General features: G+C 40.0%; 1 protein-coding gene across 1 annotated transcript in view; it reads left to right on the top strand.

Annotated features, from left to right (window-relative positions):
- GRIN3A (glutamate ionotropic receptor NMDA type subunit 3A) overlaps window positions 1-20,924 on the top strand; it is a 70,959-nt gene that overhangs the window by 30,868 nt on the left and 19,167 nt on the right. The window contains exons 2-3 of the mRNA XM_030467352.1: window positions 1,246-1,850; window positions 5,643-6,690. Coding sequence (XP_030323212.1) covers window positions 1,246-1,850; window positions 5,643-6,690 — 1,653 coding nt within the window. The remainder of the gene's footprint in view (window positions 1-1,245; window positions 1,851-5,642; window positions 6,691-20,924) is intronic.

Below are 20,924 nucleotides of genomic sequence, written 5' to 3'. Positions count from 1 at the left end.
AAGGTCTTATCCCTCATATATAATCCATGTTAACTATTTAAACATAAGAGAATGAAGAACAGACCTTAAGTGTTCATTAACTTAACAGTAAATAGACAGATAAAACTCAGGTACCTGTGTAGGACTCAGGTACCTGTGTAGGACAAGACATATTTTGAGGGGGCTTGAGTACAAATGAACATCGACAAAACATCACTACAAAGACCACACATGATGCAGAGACAGGCCTCATAACTCACAGGTTTTGAACATCTCATGGCTGGAAGCTATGCTTAAGTCTGTCAAGTTCTGAGCTCAAACCAAAAGATGGAACAGTACATAGTGTGCTACCTGTAGGCCTCACAGACACATTTTGGTAGAGCAGGGAATTACTTTGCAGCAAAATACCAGGAATTGCTTGGATTCTTTAACATTTTTTCCTTCCTTTTTAGATTGGTAGATAAAATTTCATTTTATTTCATTTTATTTTTGGGACATAGGAAGGTGGAGGATTAAGAGTATGGGAAGAGTATTTATGGATCAAATAATAAGGAAGGAACCTCTCTTAAGAGGAGGAATGGGTTAGCCTACCATCCTTTTTCCTTTTATGGAAAAGATAAACCCAAGGATAATAATGTTGGGAAATGTAACAAGTTAAGTTCTGTTAGATCATCAATAACGTGGGGAAAATTAGTATGGAATGCTTACTTATCGATTATTTTCCAGCTCAGAAATCTCAGTCTTCACATCTTAGCCTCTGGTGTGTTCAATAACTTGTCCTTTACCAAAGAATCAATCTTCTCGTGTTTTGTTGGCAGTTTATGACATGCATTGATTATAGATTGGGATCTGTTTAATTGGGATCCTCATGTATCAACTACAAAATGAACTTTTCAGCATCTGTTGAACTTGAACATTAGCACTAGGGTTGAACCTGAACAGTTAAGGCCATACCTTCTCATACTCCTCTTAGGAGAGCAGAGAAGTCTTTGCCTGAAAATGGCAAAAAATACAAAAGTACAAATGCATTGAAAGATTTTTGTGAACAGACTTATTAGTGACCATGGAAGTGGACTCAACCTCTAGCTGAGGAAGTCCATGAATCCCTTTAAGCTTGGTAGTTTTAAGTTCCCCAGTTTCTCACACAGTTCTCGTGGCTTTCAGGTGAATACTTTGAACTAAATGAATGAATAAAAATTAATCAAATTCATTAATATTGTGTCCAGCATATTTCTGACCAGTTGTATTTAATCTTTTTAACTACAGAATCCACTTCACCTGCAGATGAGTTTAGAAAACTCACTGAGTTCTGATGCTGACATTACTTTCTCGATCCTTGCAATGAACAACTGGTATAATTTCAGCCTGATGCTATGCCAGGAGGAGTGGAACATCACAGATTTTCTCTTCCTCACACAACAGAGCTCCAAGTTCCACCTGGGCTCCATTATAAACATCACAGCAAACCTCACTGCAACCAGCGATCTTCTGAACTACTTACAGTTTTACCTGGAGAGCATCAAAGACACAGCATCTACTATGGTGATGTTTGGATGTGATATGGAAAAAACACGGAGGATTTTTGAAATAACCACCCAGTTTGCTGTGATGCCTCCAGAACTTCACTGGATTATTGGGGATTCACGGAATGTGGAAGAACTGATGACAGAAGGTTTGCCACTTGGTCTCATTGCTCACGGCAAGACAACAGAGTCAGTCTTTGAGCATTATGTACAGGATGCAATGGAGCTGGTAGCAAGAGCTGTAGCAGCAGCCACCATGATTCAACCTGAACTAGCTCTTATTCCAAGTACAATGAATTGCATGGACACGGATGAAAGGGATATCACTTCGGGGCAGTATTTGTCAAAGTAAGTTTTTTGGGTTTTTTGTTTTTTTCATTTTTTGTAGCTAATAGTTGTGATATAAAATAAAAACCATTTCCCTCCCCACTGTTCCCAGTGGCTTAGCTATCATGCAGTTTAACCCTCCCTTGTACACACATCTGCTTCAGTATTTCCTTCTGCTTCATTTCTTCTGAACAAATAATGACACATTAAACCACAGAGGGATATTAAGCCAGCAGTAGAAGAAGAAATTGTTCCACATAAGTAGAGGTCATGTACCCTGGGTTAAAGACTGTGCTCTGAAAGTATTTTGTACTTATGTTTATGCATGTAAGAGGAAAAAGTCAGGGCTAGTGTTAAATTCTCTGAGATACCTGAGAGAATATGAAACACAGTAAGAATATTTGTGCTACCAAAGCAATCAGAGAGTAAAAGGCAGATGTGTAGCCCTTCTAGTATGCTTCCATGGAAAAGAAACAAAGAAGATGGACCCTGACCACTGCAGAGGCCACCTCCCACCAGACCAGGTTGCTCAAAGCCCCATCCAACCAGGCCTTGAACACTGACAGGGAGGGGGCAGCCACAGCTTCCTTGGGCAACCTCTGCCAGTGTCTCACTGCACTCACAGGAAAGAATTTCTTCCTGATGTCTAAACCTGAATCTCCCCTCGTCAAGTTTTAAACCATTTTCCTTTGTCCTCTCACTACGTACCTGGGTAAAAAGCCGTCCCTAAAATGACACACTTTGGAGTCATTGGTCAAGTGAAATTATTTCTAGTGAGATTTTTATAGCACTATCACAGCTTATCAGTGTGATCATCAGTTCACATTCATTGAGATAGCATAAAGGAGATTCATTCAGCTCTCAGGCTTGAGGATCTTCACACTCTGAAATTTGTACATATCATCTTTTGATACAAATCCAGAAGTAGCCCCACTAAAAATACATTGTTTAGAAATTACTAGTCTATCTGTGCTATACCCAGTACTTGTAATTCCCAGAGATTTACACTAAAGATTGCTGGCCTGACTAATGTAGTTACGTTCTCTTACCTATTTCCTAAACATACTGAATAAAAGGATTTTTTTATGTGAATTCCAGCACTAATGCTGCAAGCAGCATACACAAATGATTAGCCACCACAGCCACTCATACAACCCCAAATGTTATTAAAATGTATCTCCCACATGGCTTCCCTCATTTATTTTGATTAATGCCCTGTCACTACCAGAAATATAGAACATGCAAATCAGCTGCAAAAGTAAGCCACTAATGCAATAAGGCAGTGAAGTCATACATTTAAGTGTTACTAAATCTCTCTGGTAACCTCTCCTAATGCAAATCAACTACACGACAGGTACAGAGGGCTCAGTTCACCCTCATGGGCACACTTACTTCTGCAGCAAAAGTCAGAGAACACCATGCGTAAATTCTACTGTTCTCATTCTACCTACAGAAAAATAAACCTAATGCATTATTCCATAGCTTTATCTACTCCCTGAGCACCTAGTCTGCAGCACTGTGGTATCCAAGTGGTGCTGTAGTAGCAATGGGGAGCCCATTCACTGGAACTTTGTTAGCTGCTCCATCTGAGAGCTTATCTCCCTGAATTTTGCCATTTTGTGAACTTTTTTTTTTTTTAACTTAACACTTTTTTTTGTGAACTTAACACTATTTTCCACACAGACAATTCTTTCAAAATTTTACATACAGACCCATGTACACATGCAGTGATGATTTTACTGTTACTGTCATAGCGATGGTTTCAACAGATAAACTCAGCAAGGCTTTTAAGAAGTAAACTGTACAATTTTTTACAAAGGTTCAGGAGAACAGATAAAAACCGGAAAAGTTTCTGGGCACATAAATCTTTCTTTAGTACTTAAGATTGCCTTCTCCTATAAACTTTGTCTTGATAGTGTTTACATACACAAACATGCAAGTACACCATCAAATATGACACAGAGTAGACAGAAAGGACTAGTGTAGTGGCAGACACCACTGATTGATTCATAAAGATGTGGTATCATTTTGCTAACACTTGGCTAAATGGTAAAGGATTTTAAAAAATAAGAACCACGTTATGTGTCTGTCCTATTTATAAACACCTATCTGGATTTGTAGACACAGTTTTCAGGCCCAGGTTAACATCAATAGCTTTTGACAGTACTGGCTGCATCATCTTTCTCCAAGCTCAACCTGCTCAAAGTACACTCCATGGGAAGAATTTTGAAGCCACCTCAGAGAACGCTGTCACATAAACAGCCACACTTAAAACTATGGTTTCATAAATTTACCCTTTGATGAGAACAAAAACTGATAGGATGTTTACACAGTCCAGAGTTTTAACTGATGAAATTGTGTAAAATACCATCACAAGTCATCAAAACAAAGGGTAGAGATAGGGCAGAAGTATGCATGCATGCATACTTGCTGAGCATGTATCCTTTTCAAATAAATTTAAGTTTAATTTTTGTCTGCTCTCAATATTGATAAACAGTTAACACTACTTAATGTTTATGTTTTGCCTGTTGAGGCTGGAATGACATCTATAGACTTTATACTTCCTCCAATACTTGCTTTCATGAAATTCCCAGAACTAATGTGAAAGTGTTACATTCTACTATGACAGCTAAAAAGTCTGTCTTCTGAATGCCTCTTATTGAAAAACATGTGCCTGATTTTACCTTACATCATGATAATACAAATTTAACTCAGTATTTGAATGGAATCATGATACTAAGACAGTACAGTCTTAGTGGGGTCCATGAAAAATGTCTAAAAGCTCTACTGTTAACGGAGAGCAATTAATGCAGTCATAATGCTTACAAGAAAAGGAAGAGGAAAAAAAAAATTCTTCTAAAATTATTTCCTTTTCAATTGCCTGCTCCTTTATCCATGTCATTTTAGCCTCTTTGAAAAGGACGTAGCAGAAGCTGAATGCAACGTACAGGGAGAAGAGCTAGTTGCAAACATTGCCACCTAATACAAAGGAAATAGTTGTCTTTATTGTGAGTATCTGGAATAGTAAAAGTACAGAAATATCAATGCAGAATGTTCAGTGCAAAACTGGCATACTTCATGAGATATGCTACAATATCAAAATGGCACTGTTAAGAACATTGCTTTTGCAGATATTTTGAGAAACTTGTATTGAGTTTGTTTTGGTTTTTTGTTTGGTTGGGTTTTTTGTAAGAATTGAAAGTGACTAACCTAGGGCAGCCATCTTTCACTGAGTCCTTGTCATCATCCTGGAATGGCTAACAGTGATTTAACAATGCCAAATTTGAATTTTAGAATCCAGACTGCTTGAATTCAGAGTATTTGAAAGATGTTGACAGAACTTCAGTAGCCTCTCATATATGTTAGATCTTACTGAGATGAAAGAATTTTTCTTGGAAGGACATTCCATACATAATTTCCACTCTTCATTTTCATACATGTTTTTATTCAGGCAACTAACTACAGATAAGGCAGGTTCAGCTTAGAATTAACCTATGTTTTATTAGTTTATGAGGCAAAGGTAACTGAGAAAATGTTGTTCTCTCATTTTTTCTAGTAAGTAAAAATAATATCTTTGTTGAAAAGTTGTTATCTGCATTGGCTAAGATATGTAGCAGAGGATTCCCAAGTACTTCAGTCATATATCCAGTGGCTTGTTCATCATGCCAAAGGAAACCTATTAATGATCCAAGTGTTCAACAACATCCCCAGTCTATTCTCTTAAATATAAATGTATGGTGTCTACATGTATGGTGCTTTAGCATGATGACTTCAGTTGTCTGCTTCTGTTACTCTGCTCTCTCCCTCCACCAGGTTTATAGCCAACACAACTTTTGATGGTCTCAGTGGCCATATTAAGGTCAAAGGCTCCTCCATTGTCAGCTCAGAGAACAACTTCTTCATCTGGAATCTGCAGCACGACCCTCTTGGGAACCCAATGTGGACTCGTCTGGGGAGCTGGCAAGAAGGAAAGATAGTCATGGACTATGGGATATGGCCAGAACAGGCCCAGAGACATAAAAATCACATGCAACACCCTACCCGGCTGCACCTCAGAGTGGTTACTCTCATTGAGCACCCATTTGTCTTTACAAGAGATGTAGATGATGAAGGTCTTTGCCCAGCAGGGCAGCTGTGCCTAGATCCTTTGACCAACGATTCAGCCATGCTGGATAATCTGTTTGAAACCCTTCAAGGAGGGAATGACACCATTCCCATTGAGCTGAAGAAGTGCTGCTATGGCTACTGCATTGATCTGCTGGAGAAGCTAGCTGAGGATATGAATTTTGATTTTGACTTGTACATTGTTGGTGATGGGAAATATGGAGCCTGGAAGAATGGCCACTGGACAGGGCTGGTGGGAGACCTTCTGGCTGGCACAGCTCACATGGCAGTGACATCATTTAGCATTAACACTGCCCGAAGCCAAGTAATTGATTTCACAAGCCCTTTCTTTTCAACCAGCTTGGGCATCCTGGTGAGGACCAGAGACACAGCGGCTCCTATTGGAGCCTTTATGTGGCCACTTCACTGGACTATGTGGCTGGGGATATTCGTGTCTCTGCACATCACAGCTATATTCCTCACTTTATATGAGTGGAAAAGTCCTTTTGGATTGACCCCCAAGGGAAGGAATAGGAACAAAGTCTTCTCTTTCTCTTCTGCCCTGAACGTCTGTTATTCAATCTTGTTTGGAAGAACAGCTGCCATCAAACCCCCCAAGTGCTGGACTGGAAGGTTTTTAATGAATCTCTGGGCCATTTTCTGTCTGTTTTGTTTGTCCACATACACAGCCAATCTCGCTGCTGTCATGGTAGGAGAGAAGATCTATGAAGAGCTTTCTGGAATACACGACCCAAAGGTAAAGCGTGTCTGTTATTAACTCAGCCTTTCCTGCTTCCGAGTCAAAATTCACTGCTGCATAATTTGTGGTTTCTGCTAAAATCAGAAAGCCATCTGTGTGCCGAACAGCAGTTGCACTACAATTAGTCACCATCTGACAGCACTTCAGGAGGAGAGTTCAGTGAGAGGATCTTTAAACATCCACAGAAGTGAAGGAAGGAATTCAAAGATTGTGGGTGAAGAGGAAGGCGAAAGATTTTGGTGTTGCCCACTGCAGAGAAATAAAATGGCTTTCACATGCAGATTAAGGGCTAGATTTCAGTGTTGAAGCCCCTCTGGTTGTAGTTGTTTTTTTAATTGGATGATTTGGGTCATCCTGAGATCTCATCAGACAAAACAACCACACAGCATGCAGACAAAACCACTGATGTTCTGGGTAGGACTTTGCAAATATTTTGCAGGCCAGAACAGTGTTTAAAAAGGCACTATTGGCAGAATTCCTCACAAATGCTAAATCTGGTGGAGCAGAACTGAAATCTTTTGAAAAATCCTACCTTTTGCATGAAAACGGTGGAACTCACTTTACAGGGGAGGAGGTGAATTATGTTGCAGACAACCTGTTTGCAAATAGCTCAGACTTCCCAGTAGTTTTTGGTAAGGCAAGAAAAAAATGTAGCAGCAGGGCTGCCTCCACCCACTCTCTCTCCCACTCCCAGGAGATGAAGGTATCTTTGGAGTGTAAGTCTTGTCATCTTCAGAAGACTATTCTGATTTTATTTGCCACTCAGTAACAATCGTGAAAATTGTCATGCAGAATGATTTGTAGAGAGAATACGTTGCTGCAGGTGCCAGGCACCCTCATCCTCTTTGCCTGACAGCCAGTGTAGGGGAGCAAAGGTAGCAAGAGCAAATTTCCACGTTTTGTTTGGCACTTTCCCCAGTAAGGACATGGTTGTATTGTCCACGGTTTTATACTCTACCCAAACTGATGGTACATAGCTTTTAAACCATACACTATTAATTTGTCTCAAATAAGTCAATTGATACAACATTGCACAACTGGAATAAGTAATTTTAAGAACTTAAGGACTGACCACTTACTTTACTTTAGTAAATGAAGTAAATAAAGGCTACATATGTCCCTCAAGACATCAAGGCCATGCACCATCTGTTATGTTCATAAAACCTTGCATTCAGGATAATGACCATACAGTTTCGACTTCGTGAGTAGATCTCTGACTCACTTCCTCCAATGTTGTCTATATTGTTTCTACCAAAACTAATTTAAACAACGGCTAATAGTTATATGATTGGCCTGAGGTATTCTAAAATTGATTTATGAGTTAAAACAAATCGCTAAATTGCTACTAATAGCCTGCTCTTCCCCTCCCAGAAAAAAATGTCATAACTACTGCAACAATAACTTCATCAATTTGAGCTGCAACTGTTCAGGAATCATGTAATATTTTATTCAGAGCATTCTGAATAAGCAAATGACAGCTTTTGTCTTATTTTTCCCAGCTCCGGGCATGTCTCTTTTACAATTATTTTTGTATGAGCTGTAGTATTGGCTTGAAATCATGTTACTACTCAACTCTTTGCATGGTCACCACCTGATCTAAAAAATCAAATAGCATCAGATTACATCCTATTTTTATGCCTCATTATTGTGACTGCCCGTAGAGTCCTTAAGACAGGTATTGGGGAATTTCTGCAGTTACAAGAAAATTACATTCTTTCAAAGCTGCACTGCAAAGCTTGGCTGTGGGGTTATGAACCTGCGTGCAGAGTACTGAAGCGTAAGCTGTGTTGCAAACACGGGTCTTAGTCCTGTCCCTTAGAGACACCAATGACTCATGGTGAATAACCTCAGTGATCCCATTATACTGGTGGCATTACTGGCCTTTACTGCGAGCACTTTGCTGCTTCATGGACTAGATCTAAGCACCTGAGTAGTTAGCTTATTCCCAATGTGGTAGATTTTATGGAAAAGCAGGATTGCCTGCTGTTACCAGACTACCAGATTATTTAGAACATTTCATTCATGCCTTTGTCTTCAAAATCTTAATCTGTAAGACTAGTTATAATAGGAAATGTACTGGTTTAACCTTTCCTTAACCTGAGATGTGCCCATTCAAAATTCTCTCTAAAACGTAAAGCTTAGGCTCAGGAAAATTTGGGGCACAGCAGCTGCAGAGGTGTGTGCATCACTTTTAATTTAGTTACATAAAGCATTTTTTAATGTGATTTAAAGATCTTATGGTTGTTTGGTTTTTTGTCCCAGATCTGCTTATGTCCTCCTTTTCAGTGGTGAAAACTGCAAAAGAAGGAAGCAGGATACAGAAATATTCTTTTTCATTTAATAGACATGTAAACATTCTGCTACTTCTCTCAGGATACATATGCCCTTGTACTGTGCTTTTGAAATGTCTTTAAAAAAACAAAGCCCAAAATAGAGGAGCAACCTTCTTGGGGTAATGTAAGACAGACAGTTTTTTCAGGCTGACAGCCACAAACAGCAAATCCTGTCTGAGACAGCATACAGTCAGGAAGGAAGGCAAGTTGGGAAAAATAATAATGTGGAGCAGGTTTTTTTCAGGATTAGAAACCTGCTATCAAAAATCAGTATTGTCAGTAGTATCGGTCCTCTCCCTTCTGGTTTTAAAAAAAAATACAAGTTTAGATATAGGATTAATAAATAGCATCTGCCTTTCTAGAAAAAAAACGTTACAACAGTGATGTTTAATTTACCAAGCAGTACAGTGTTTTAGCAGGCCAGCAAAGGAAGAACAGTCCTATGTTGCTGAAATCAAAAGAAAACAAGCTGCAGTAAAACCACTAAACACAAGGTAAAGTCAAATACAGAATTAGAGATATCTTAGTTGGAACTTTGAATGCACTAAGGTTGTAAAACTAAGGAAATACAGAAATAACCATCATACTGCTGAAAGTAGTGGCCAGTAATACGTGAGTAAGGCAAGACAAACCAGAGCAGAAGGCAAGCAACAGGAGGCAGGAGAATTAAGTTCCTGGAATAATCCTTGAATTTTGGAAACTTTTTTTTTGTTTTCAGTGTAAGAATCTTAACAAAGGTGGATCACTAAAGCCAAACATAGGAAGTATCCATCAAAGTTGGCTGCTCCCTTTACTGAATCACATTCAGATGACTTATTTACTGTAGGAGCTGCAACACAATCAGTTGCAGAAGTGCTACATCAGTGTCCTGCCACCTTAAATTATAACTCTTCTAAGTCAGTGAGAAATTTGGGGCCACAGCTTCCCTCTCCCCCTCATTTTCTAATCTTACACATTTTTAATCATCATCTCTTGCCATGGGAAACTAGCAAACACAGCTTTTGGGGAAAAAAATTCCATAAAGCAGAGCCGGTGCTAGAGGAGCACACAGGTAGGTAGGTGTTGGCAGGTAAGTCTAGGACAGCTGGCCACTGTCAGCTTCCCTGATTGAGAGGTTGTGATTGTATTACAGATCTACAGCAGCAAGCTCAGCACACAGCCTTGTGGGCACAGGCTGAGCAGAGAGGGGCAAGCAAAGGGCTCTGGGTACAAAAAGGTAGAATTCACTATGATTCTGCATCAGAAACATGTGTCTTGATGGCTGTTGTCTCATTTAGCCAGTCATGTGACAAATCCAGATATTTCATGTTTCCATTTCCAGTATGGTTGCCATAAAGCATTACTACCTATGTGTGAGTAATCTAGGTTTCAGTGACACAGACAGGGAAAAGAAGTTACCTTTAAGTACGTGGCAATGTCAGTGTCTTCCTTTGGCCAGCAAGCCTGCAGATAAGGTTCCAGTATCACTCTTCGTTAACAAATTCAAAAATAAGGTCTTGTATTACAAGATTGCCCCAGGGAGTAGTTTTCTTTTTGTGGCAAGGGCACTTGAAGCAGGACTTTGCTCTCAGGCTCTAGTGCAAGAGCAGATGTACCATAAGAGATGCACCATAAACTCAGGAGCACATCAAGTAGTTCAGAATATCTGAGGCAAAATAACTGTGGAAGCCCAGAGGACATAAGAAATATTTCTGACATGCCAACAAGAAAGCATACAACAGCAAAAGCTGAGGAGCTTGACAGATTTTCCATAAGGTGGTCCAATGCCTGGCTTTTCTTTCTGCTTATAGTGTTGTTCTTGAAACAATAATGAACCTTTCATGTGCAAGCAGACCACTGTCACTTCTGTGACAACTGTCAGCTTTGCCATCTTTAGAATGCACTTGAGTAGCTCTGCCTAGTAATTTACTAAATCTACATTTGGGGTTTTTTTGAGCACTTAAAAACTTTGACAATGACAAAGTTCTTTTCCACGTTGTATTTTGACAGGCAATATCGAACCTGTTGAGATTCATTTAACAGAAATGGCTACAACTTTGAGTCCCATTGCTAGCAATTGTGTTGTGTTATCTCACCTAACTTTACATATCTGCAGTGGAGACATCAGGTATGATTTACTCAGTCTAATATGCTTTAAAAGTTAGCAGGGAGAGATAGACACACTGGGCTGCTCTTGAAGACACTTTAGAATGAGGTCACCAAAACCATTCTCCAGAAGTGCCCACTTCTCCCCATCATATGTGATGGCCAGCACTAATGTCTCACAAACACTGAGATGCCCCAAGGAACACACTGTAGGCACCTGAAATCACTCTGACAAGCCCCATCCAGAAAGTTCTTTAAACAGCTTTGGTGTGCTTTGGGCTTAGTCCTCAGGAATTTCTGCTTCTCTTTCTGTCCATTGTCTGAACACTTGTTCTTATGAACTGTCCATCTTTCTTATTACAAAACTGAGTAGTTTGCACAAGCCAGACAAGACACTTCTGAGATTTTGTTAGAGGAATTCAATATGCGCTATCACCCAGATTTTTGTTTCTAGATTTAAAATATAAAATGCGAGGGTGCAAGTTTTCATTTCTGATTTATGAAAATCTCAGTTAATTTAGAGGCCTCTGGCAGTTATTATAGCAGTTAAAAGTTCCCTGTTTCATGTATTAAAACAGTCCAGAAATACCAATTGGCAAGTAACTGCAGATGAACTTTAGCAATACCAAACCAGAGAAAAGGAAAGCTCCAGTCACTTTATAGGCCTTTTTTCCTCATTGGAGGCATGATTCAAATATCCCTACATTTAATGATACCTTACCCCAAGTCCAGCAAGCTTTAAAGTGAGGCTGTAACTGTTGTGTGTTTATTGATAGATTTTCTTCCCCACCAAAAAAAAAGAACTACACTGAAAAAAATGTTGTTAAAGACACCCATGGCCTTTCACTGCAGCAAACTAAGATGTATCAGTGTACGAAGTACCACTTGCACTGCTGTGTATTAAATATATAATGAAATACCATGAATTTAAACATGCATTCAGTGCATTAAATTGAGTAGCTAAAAAGCAAGCAACAAACTCAGTGGAGTTAACAGAAATCATGTTGCTCCCATGTCATTTAGAATCTGGACTGCAGAATTCTTTTCTTTTTACAATTAAAAGTTGGCTGCAAGGTCTATAGAGCATTCACTTCTGTTCAGTAGGTCATTGGACACAGGAAGGTCATGAGTCACAGCATCACAGCCTGCTAATTAATACATGGTGCTCTTCTGAGTACTAATGAGTCAGTGAAGGATTTGAGCTCAAGAGGTCTTTAGGTGTCACATAGACTATAGTGAAAAAAATCTCAAAGGAGAAATAAAGTATGAAACTAGTCAGAACAAAGAACAGGCATAGCAGAGCAACCTCATACAGGAATGGAAGACACCTGCAATTTATAGAGGTGAAATCTTGTCTTCTTTAGCTTCTCCATGCAGTTTTATGGTGGTGAATGCTTGACTCTGTCCAGTTTGGATTTTTATCATTCTGACACCCAGTTTATTACACAATGCACTGCAGTGTTCTTCAAGTTTCCTTCCCCAACAAGACCTGCAATATTATGCCTTCATGCTAAAAATTATCTTTTTGTCATCTTTACATACTAACCCTTACTGCCACAGGTATTAACCTACGTAGAATGCCTTGTACTGTCACCTACTGTCTCAGACACAACCTGCTATCTTCACCTCATCATGCTAATGGTGTGATTCAAAGAATGTATGGGTAAAGGTAGAAGGAAAAAAAAGTCCTGCTGTCTTCATTTCATGTGATATAGGTCATGAGGGTTCTTTCAGCACCAGAATGAATCTGTAGGTTTTAGCATTTTTCCATCTGTATTCCTGCCAGTTTCTTAACCTTAAGATGCAGTATACCTATATTCATGTCATTAAAAAAAAATGAGCCCCACCACCAGAAATAGCAGCTGCATCGTAGATGGGGCTAACACCTTTGCAATAGATGATGTAAGAAGAGAAATATCAGGAGAAAATGTTACTGAAGTAACTAGCAAAATGAGCAGAGAACAGAGAAGATATATAAGGTTGATCTTCTTGTCTGGGAAATGGAAGATCACAGAATCATAGAATCATAGAATGGATAAGGTTGAGAAAGACCTTGGGCAACTTCTGCCAGTGTCTCACCACCTTCACAGGAAAGAATTTCTTCCTGATGTCTAAACCTGAATCTCCCCTGATCGAGTTTTAAACATTTCCCTTTGTCCTTTCACTACACACACATGTAAAAAGCCCTACCCCAACTTTCATGCAGGTTCCTTTCAGGTATTGGAAGGCTGCTATAAGATCATCTCAGAGCCTCCTCTTCTCTAGGTTGAGCAGCCCCAACTTCCTCAGCCTGTCTTCATTATACAGCTGACTTAGTAGCATTGAGGATATTTATTATTGTTCACAAAAGTCACAGCCATTGTGACCTATAAACTGAGATCTGGATAATAGCCTGGCTTACCTTCCTAGTGACAGAAGTCCTCAGACAGCTCCCACAATGATTCCCTGAGTTTCAGGGATGCCAAAGTGTTAAGCCCTCTAGAAAAAAAGTAGTTTTCATTGAGTACAATAAGAATTGACTGAACACCAGGTAATTTCAAGAACTGTCTCTATTTCACTGTGCACAAGGTCAAGGCATCCAAATGAGCCCATCATTTTTATTTTATGCTTCGTGCTCAACACGTAATAAAATAATAACATTTAGTTCTCATGTTGGACCTTTCAGTAAGAAAGGACTCCTGATTTACCTTCATTTGATGTTGTTGAACCAAAAGTTAGTAGCCAGTAACATATTTAAGAAATCAGGGCTGTAATGGTTGGTAGTTCCATGATCTACAGTTGGGAGCCTGTTCATCTAGTAACTGGTGAGCCATTTGCAACACAAAACCACTGTCTCTTCCTTTCTTGGAAAGTAGAAACTAGCCTGGCCCTACAAGTTTAGACAGGGTCACCACAGAGAACTGTGTTCATCTTTGGTACCAGAGGGACAGTTGCTGTATAAATGGACAGAGTTGGCCTAATCAACCAGAAACAGCAGGAGAAATTTATAAGAAATTCTTTGATGGATGATTGTTTTGAAGATGAGAAGGGTCCTGACAGTTTTAAGCTACTGTCACATGAGGTTTCCCCCTCCAGTGCTCCATTGATTGTAAAGAACTGAGGTAGCTTTTCATCTGAAGCCCTGAGGTTTGGGATGAAAGGACAAGAGGAGTTATTTAAATAGAAACTGTCCATGTCTCTTTGGTAGTTTGAGCATATCATCAACCAAACAGCTGTCCTTCCCTTGCTTCTAATTTTATTTCACCTGCTTTGGAGAAGCATTAGGCCTATTTTACATGTAGGAAACAGAAAACATAGTAGAGGAAATTATTCAGTCTGGAGCGCTTTTATGGTTGCTTTGTGCTTTTGCAGCTGGAAAAGGTGTTCTGTTGCCTGATGACAACTACATCCTCTTTTTTTTTTCTACAGTATCCAGTTTTTCTACAGAAATTTACACTTAATACTTTACAGATCTCAGCTCTCCTGGAATAAATTCCAGCTCAAAGATCCCTCTGTCCAGAAAACTATTTAAGTGCTATTAAGAAACTCTTATAAAGACAGCATTACATTCATATTCCCCATAGTTCTGTTCTCATGGTGCTTCTGGTACTAAGGCACTGCCCAGTAACTCAATCAGTAAGGCAATTTTCAGCAATTAACTTTCCTACCGTAGACTACAGTCCCCAGTGTCATCCCTTAGCCATGCAGCTTCTGCAGCACACAGAGGAGCAGAGCAGATCTTATAATTAATTATTAGCACTCACATGAGAAGCATCAAAAGGTGATCTTAATAGTTTTAAATTGAGACCTAAGTCATAATTTATTTTTGTATCTGCTGTTGCTGCAATGCAGGAAAATAAACTGCCAGTATTGGATTATGCATTTGTTTCTAGATTGAAACTGCTTACTGACTTCAATGCAGCTGTTAAGATTTGTGCCAAATAATGGCCTAGCTGTGCTGGATTCAAAGTGACAGGATTTTAACAAAATCTGACATTATCTTGGCATGCCAACAACCAGCTCCACTGACACTTTCTGCAGCTGAGAAGGGAAAGTGGGTTTTAAAATGTATTCTGCATACACCATCTCCTGGAGGCAGCAGGGATATCTCCACTTCCCAAGCCTGAACACATGGAACAGTGGTCTGAACAAAGTCTTCACTTCCAGAAGTTCAGCTGTGAATTTTCATCTGCAAAAATTTGAAATTCATGTGCTTCAATATGAATTTTTTTTCTTTCATCTTCCTCTGCACCACAGAAATAATCACTGCTTAGTTTTCAAAATCTTGCAGTAAAGTAGGAAAAATCCCATTAACAGTGTTCTGCGTTACTTGGGTTGAGTGTTTGGGGGTTTTAAATTTTATTTGTTTTGTTCTTTTTCTCCTGAAATTTTGCTTAGCATAAGCAATTACATTTCTTTTATCAGTGGGTTGTGAGAAATCAAGTAGTAACTAGACAACCACATAAATGTACTGGTTGCATAAAGTAAGTTAAAATGCTATAGCTTCATACACAGAAGACAGAAGACTTACTGCAAAACAGCAAATCTCTAAAAGCATGTCAGTTCCTCACGCCAGAGGAGGCCACTTAATGCTACCCCTCTCCAGTTATTAGGAGCCAAAACTGAACATATTCTTTAAGACTCTCCAGCAGTTCTCCAGCAGAGGTTTTGCTGGTACTAACAGCAATTCTGCTGATACACCAGATGCCCATCGAACATGACAGTTGTTATACCAGATAAAAAGCAGTACCATGGGGCAAAGCTACATATAGAAACCTTTTCATAATAATTTCTCCTCAACAGTTGTTGGAAAAGTTAGGACAGGGTTTTAAGCCATGTTGCCCCTTTCTGTATGCTATTAAAATTAAAAAGCATCATTGTATGTGCTGTCAAAAGCTGGATCCATGTTAACTCTCCATCTGTCACTGCAGGATGCAGTTCTTGGCAGTCCACTTTACACTGGGTTGCCCTTTTTTTATTTCCCTCAAACAATAATTCATGGAGTTGAATTTTTGAAAAGAGAGGCTAACTGAATGGATGATTAAATCATTTCAGTGATTTTAGATGCTGATTAGAAACTGAGTTCCTGAAGCATTTTGCCTTCAGCCAGCTGTCCAGATGCACAGTATTGTCTTGAATCAGCTTCATTAAGTCAGTTAGTACACCCCATTGATTAAGTACTGGCAAAGCATTTCCTAGATTTCAGTCACTTATGAGTTCACTGCTTATAGCAAATTGCCATAATTTCCCTTCTCAAAAGTCGCTCTGTTTAGACCTTCCTTGCCTATTCACAGCTCCCAGCAAGCGCTATCCCTACAGGATCAGAAAGCAATATAGTATGGACTGTATTTTTTTGGAGCTGAGACCATCCTTTCTCTGTATTTACATGCTGAACACCTGCATTTCCTACATACTGCAAAGTTACGTGACAACCAAGTGTGATGCAAACCTCAGAAGGATAGTAGACCAAAATACCAGGATACCAAGAGGAAAAAAAGTCATTGTGACAAATCTTGTACCCTTGTAGCACTGAAAGGTCACAGAAGCCAGAACCTTCTAGAAAGACCTCAAAACTCAACATCCCAGCTTTGGAGTATGTCAAGGATAACTGCTGGCAGCCATCTCATGCACTTTCAGTTTTAAATCCCAACCTGCAGAGGAAATTTCCATGCTTGAGTCTTTTCAAGTCTGAGTCAAGGTGTTCTTAGCCTAGCTGATGGCACTGAATGCAGTCACATTTGATTACATAAACTGGAATGTGTCAAGTAATGCAAAATCCCTGACATTCAATATTTGTATTTTCCTGGTTTTGCTCTTGTAGTTTTATAACATTGGTATTTTCATGCATAATTGACCATAGATGTATGCATATATACAGTTCTTCTCAACATCTTCCCAAATAAAACAAGTTCTCCACTTCCCACTCTGCAGATATTTTATCAGCAGGGGACAGAAACCAAGATGATATAGAATTAAGGTGCTAAGCAAAGGGAACTGGTAGCTGCAGTATTTTCTTTTGGCAGTAAGCAACACAACATCATTCGTCTAGTAGCATAACAGTATACAAGGAACAGAAAACTCTGAGAAGTCCCAAAGTTTTCCCTAGCACTGTCAGAAAATGTGGATGTACTGTACAGCTCTTCACTTTCCTGGAAGACTGCATGTCCATGGATGTCTCAGTGCTCAAGTGACCCAATAACCATTCCACTCTCTCAGCACATGGAGGCATTCACGTTACCCCTTTTTTTCTTACACAGTAGTAAAAAAAAAATCACTCCTTGTTTGTTTTGTTACTCATGGTTTGTCTTCTTTAACAGTGAGACTTGTTCTTGGACACATCAACACAGCGCATGCATCCTACAGTAGTTACTGTCTTTGGAGGTCACAGGGACAGCATTGGTACCCCAATTCCAGAATCTGTACTCCCTTCCAATATTCCTTATCCTTTCTCCTACACCTTCATTCTGCACTTTGCAGCAGCATTTAGTTGCCCCCTCTTCCAAGAGCTCTGTCTTCACAGAAGATGGCTTGAACCACCTGTTCCTGACCTGGGCTTCAAGATCCTTTGCTCTTGGCATTTCACAATCTTGAACCTGAGAAGTCAGAATACTGATCCAGGAGGAAAGTGCTCAGCCCCTCTGAAACTACACCCCTCTCTGTGAGGATGTTTGCCCCATGAAGCAGCACAGATCCAAATGGGAGGTCACCATGTGTCTCAGAACTTCATGTGCCACAGCTTCCTCACAGCAGACTGACGAGGAAGTTCCAAAAATCCAGGATGTATGTAAGTGGTATGGCCATTCATGATATACACCAGTGCTTCAGATATGAAACTCAAAATCGCTAATCTCCAGTATTTGAGCTGCAAAAATTATGTCATTAGCTGAGAAAAGGTTTCCCCTTTTTGGGCAACCTACAAAACTGAATAGTTTTTTAACCACTGAAAAACATTGGCTTCTTACTACTCAATTGTACTCCACGGAATCTCAGAACAGCTTGGGTTGGAAGGGACCTTAAAATCATGCAGTTCCAGCCCACCTCCATGGGCAGGAATACCTCCAACTAGGCCAGATTGCTCCAAGCCCCATCCAGTCTGGCCCTGAACACTTTCAGGTATGGGGAATCCACAGCTTCTCTGGACAACCTGTGCTGGTGTCTCACCACTCTCACACTAAAGAATTTCCTCATACTGTGTAATCTCAGTCTGCCTTCTTCCAGTTTAAAGACATTACCCCTTGTCCTGTTGCTATATGTCCTTATAAAAACTCCCTCCTCAGAACATATATGTTCATGCACAGTGTTAGGTTTCTAGGCTGTTGGCACTCCACTCCTTCTCCTGCTTGGCAGCTCAGCCAGTGCTGTATGCAGCTCTCTGTGGAGCTGTGGTGACTGTGCCAGATAACTTTCAAAGGGCTGGTTCCTAGCTGAACACTGAGTCCCAAACAGGCATCAGTGTGCAGCCCCCATGCACTGCATGGGAGAGGCTGCCTGGGAGGACAGAGTGAGCCTGATGGCTGAGGAGCACTTAGATTCATTAGCAGTGACCCTCTTTTAAAAATGAATTAATTCCACGACTACCATGGCTTGAAGAGGGAGGCCATGAAGCGAAGAAGATGAATGAAGAAGGATATAACATCTGTTCCATAAATATCTTTATATCTTGTTCAATAAATTGTCAAGCTAGGACTTCATTGTCCCCCGAAAGCCCCTCACTAGGTCAGAATAAACATTATTCTTTTGATTTCTTACAGCTGCAGATGTCTGATTTTGGAGGGACCTTGTAAAGTTATCTAAGCTCATGTCTGGAGTTGGATCTGAAGCTGTTGCATTTATTTATTTTTAATCATACTTAAATCACCAGGAACTCTCCAGGTACTCCATGAGTACAAGTGTCAGCACTTCCTAGTAACCCTACCTGCTTTGTTATAGTTATCCTCCTTTCACACTGACTGAGCTTTGAATGGAAAAAAACAAAGTGTAGTCTCTAGATTCTAGAAATGCCTATAATTTCCACATCTATTTCTTCCCTCTTTGGACTACATGATCTTTTGGGGTCCATTCAAGCCCCTAACTTTCTATGATACATGACCTCCTGTAGGTGACCCTGTTCTGGCTGGGGCACTGGAATCAATGATTTTTTGAGGTCCCTTCCAACCCCTAACTTTCTGTGATTCTCAGTAAGACAGTGTTTGTGTTTGTCCTTACTGAAAAAAACCCACAAGTAACTGTCTTCTCCAAATAAATCACCAGTGAAAAATAACATAAGCCATTCCTGATTCTTCTAATTGTTACTCTTAGTAGATTAGCAGTAACAGTAGTGCAAGTAGTCCATTATCCACTTCTGGCAGCATTTTGCATTGTTCATCCACTATTCATACAGCTTCAAGCAAACGTTTTTCCTCATGTGGATAAGCAGTAGAAAGTATAAAGAAGAAAACAGAAGTCCTGAATATATAGAGGATGAGAACACTGTTAAGATTTAGCCTTCTTAAAAGGAGCCAAGAGTCAGCAAATGCAAAGTTGCAGACACATAATTACAGGTAAGAAAAAGCATAGAAGCATAGGTTACCAGAGACAGGAAGAGTGTAGGATGCAAGGAATCACTATGTAACTTCCCTACAGAGTCTTTCCAAAACTTCCCACCAGACATATGGTGTTGCTAAAGACAGGATATTAAGCCAGATGGACTTTTTATCTGATATATATTCCAGTGATGTCATCATTGGTGGTGAAATTTGACAGTGTGCCAACACAAAACAAAACATCAGAAGCCCTCAGTAAAGCCTGGGGGACAGAAAATTGCATGGAGGTGCAGTTAATTCTCTTTTTTTGTACCATGCTCCTCACAGAGGATAAACTATTTATCTAGGTGTAGGCATTGGTGACAGCCTGAGTGCAGCACCCCTTCCAGTGAAGTCAGGCATCAAGAAGTCTTTACCTGCAGCTCAGTTGTTGTCATGCAATTGGCATCACTAGGTGGGACACAAATATAAAAAACACCTAAGCTGTCTTGGAAGGTGGCACTGTTGTCAAATGCTGAGACTCAGTGGGTTTTTGGTCTCTTCACTGAAACTGCCAGGAAATAAAACCCCAAAATATAGCACTGACTGTGGCAACTAGTTCCTTAGGATATGGAGTGCCTGGAGCCCACTCCAACTCATTATTTAATAAAGTCATCTTCGATGTCTCAAGACTAGACTTAGATTTGGGTTGAGAGCATTGTGATGGAAGTCATCATGACATATTGTCACAGCAGCACTCTCTGTTACTGATGAGTTCTGGCACTTCAATGCTGCTTCCACACATCCAGTCAAGAACATTTTGCTTTGCACCCACAGTCCTTCTGGCACAGCATGTACTGTGGCCAGCTCTGGATGAATTTGTCCATGGATTATGTCCAGGGATTATTTGTCCATGATCATCCAGACCAGAATGCCTCAAAAAACATGTTAAGACACCTTCCATGCCCACAATCTTGCATTTACCCATAGTTCTGTCACAGTTTAACACTGGCCCGGCAATTAAACCGAGTGACAGACGCTCTCTATTAATCTCCCTCTCCTCCTTGATAAAGAAAGGAGAGAGAATAAGGGAGAGAGACTTATGGGTTGGAAACTAAACTACACAACTTTAATGAAACAGTAATGATAAATAGGAAAAGTTACTAAATATATACAAATATACAGGAAAATGGAAACCACATTCCTCCCCCCTTTTCCCCAGTAACTCTCACGTCACCACCGAGGCTGCAGGGCAGCCCTGGAAAAGTCCAGGCTGGACTCCTGGAGTCGGCAGCAGTCAGGAGCCGGAGGCAGGAACACACAGATTTGGGCT

Source organism: Calypte anna, chromosome Z (assembly GCF_003957555.1).
Source record: "Calypte anna isolate BGI_N300 chromosome Z, bCalAnn1_v1.p, whole genome shotgun sequence".
Taxonomy (NCBI): Eukaryota; Metazoa; Chordata; class Aves; order Apodiformes; family Trochilidae; genus Calypte; species Calypte anna.
The sequence above is the reverse complement of the archived record's forward strand: the minus strand, read 5'-3'. Positions and strand labels throughout refer to the sequence as shown.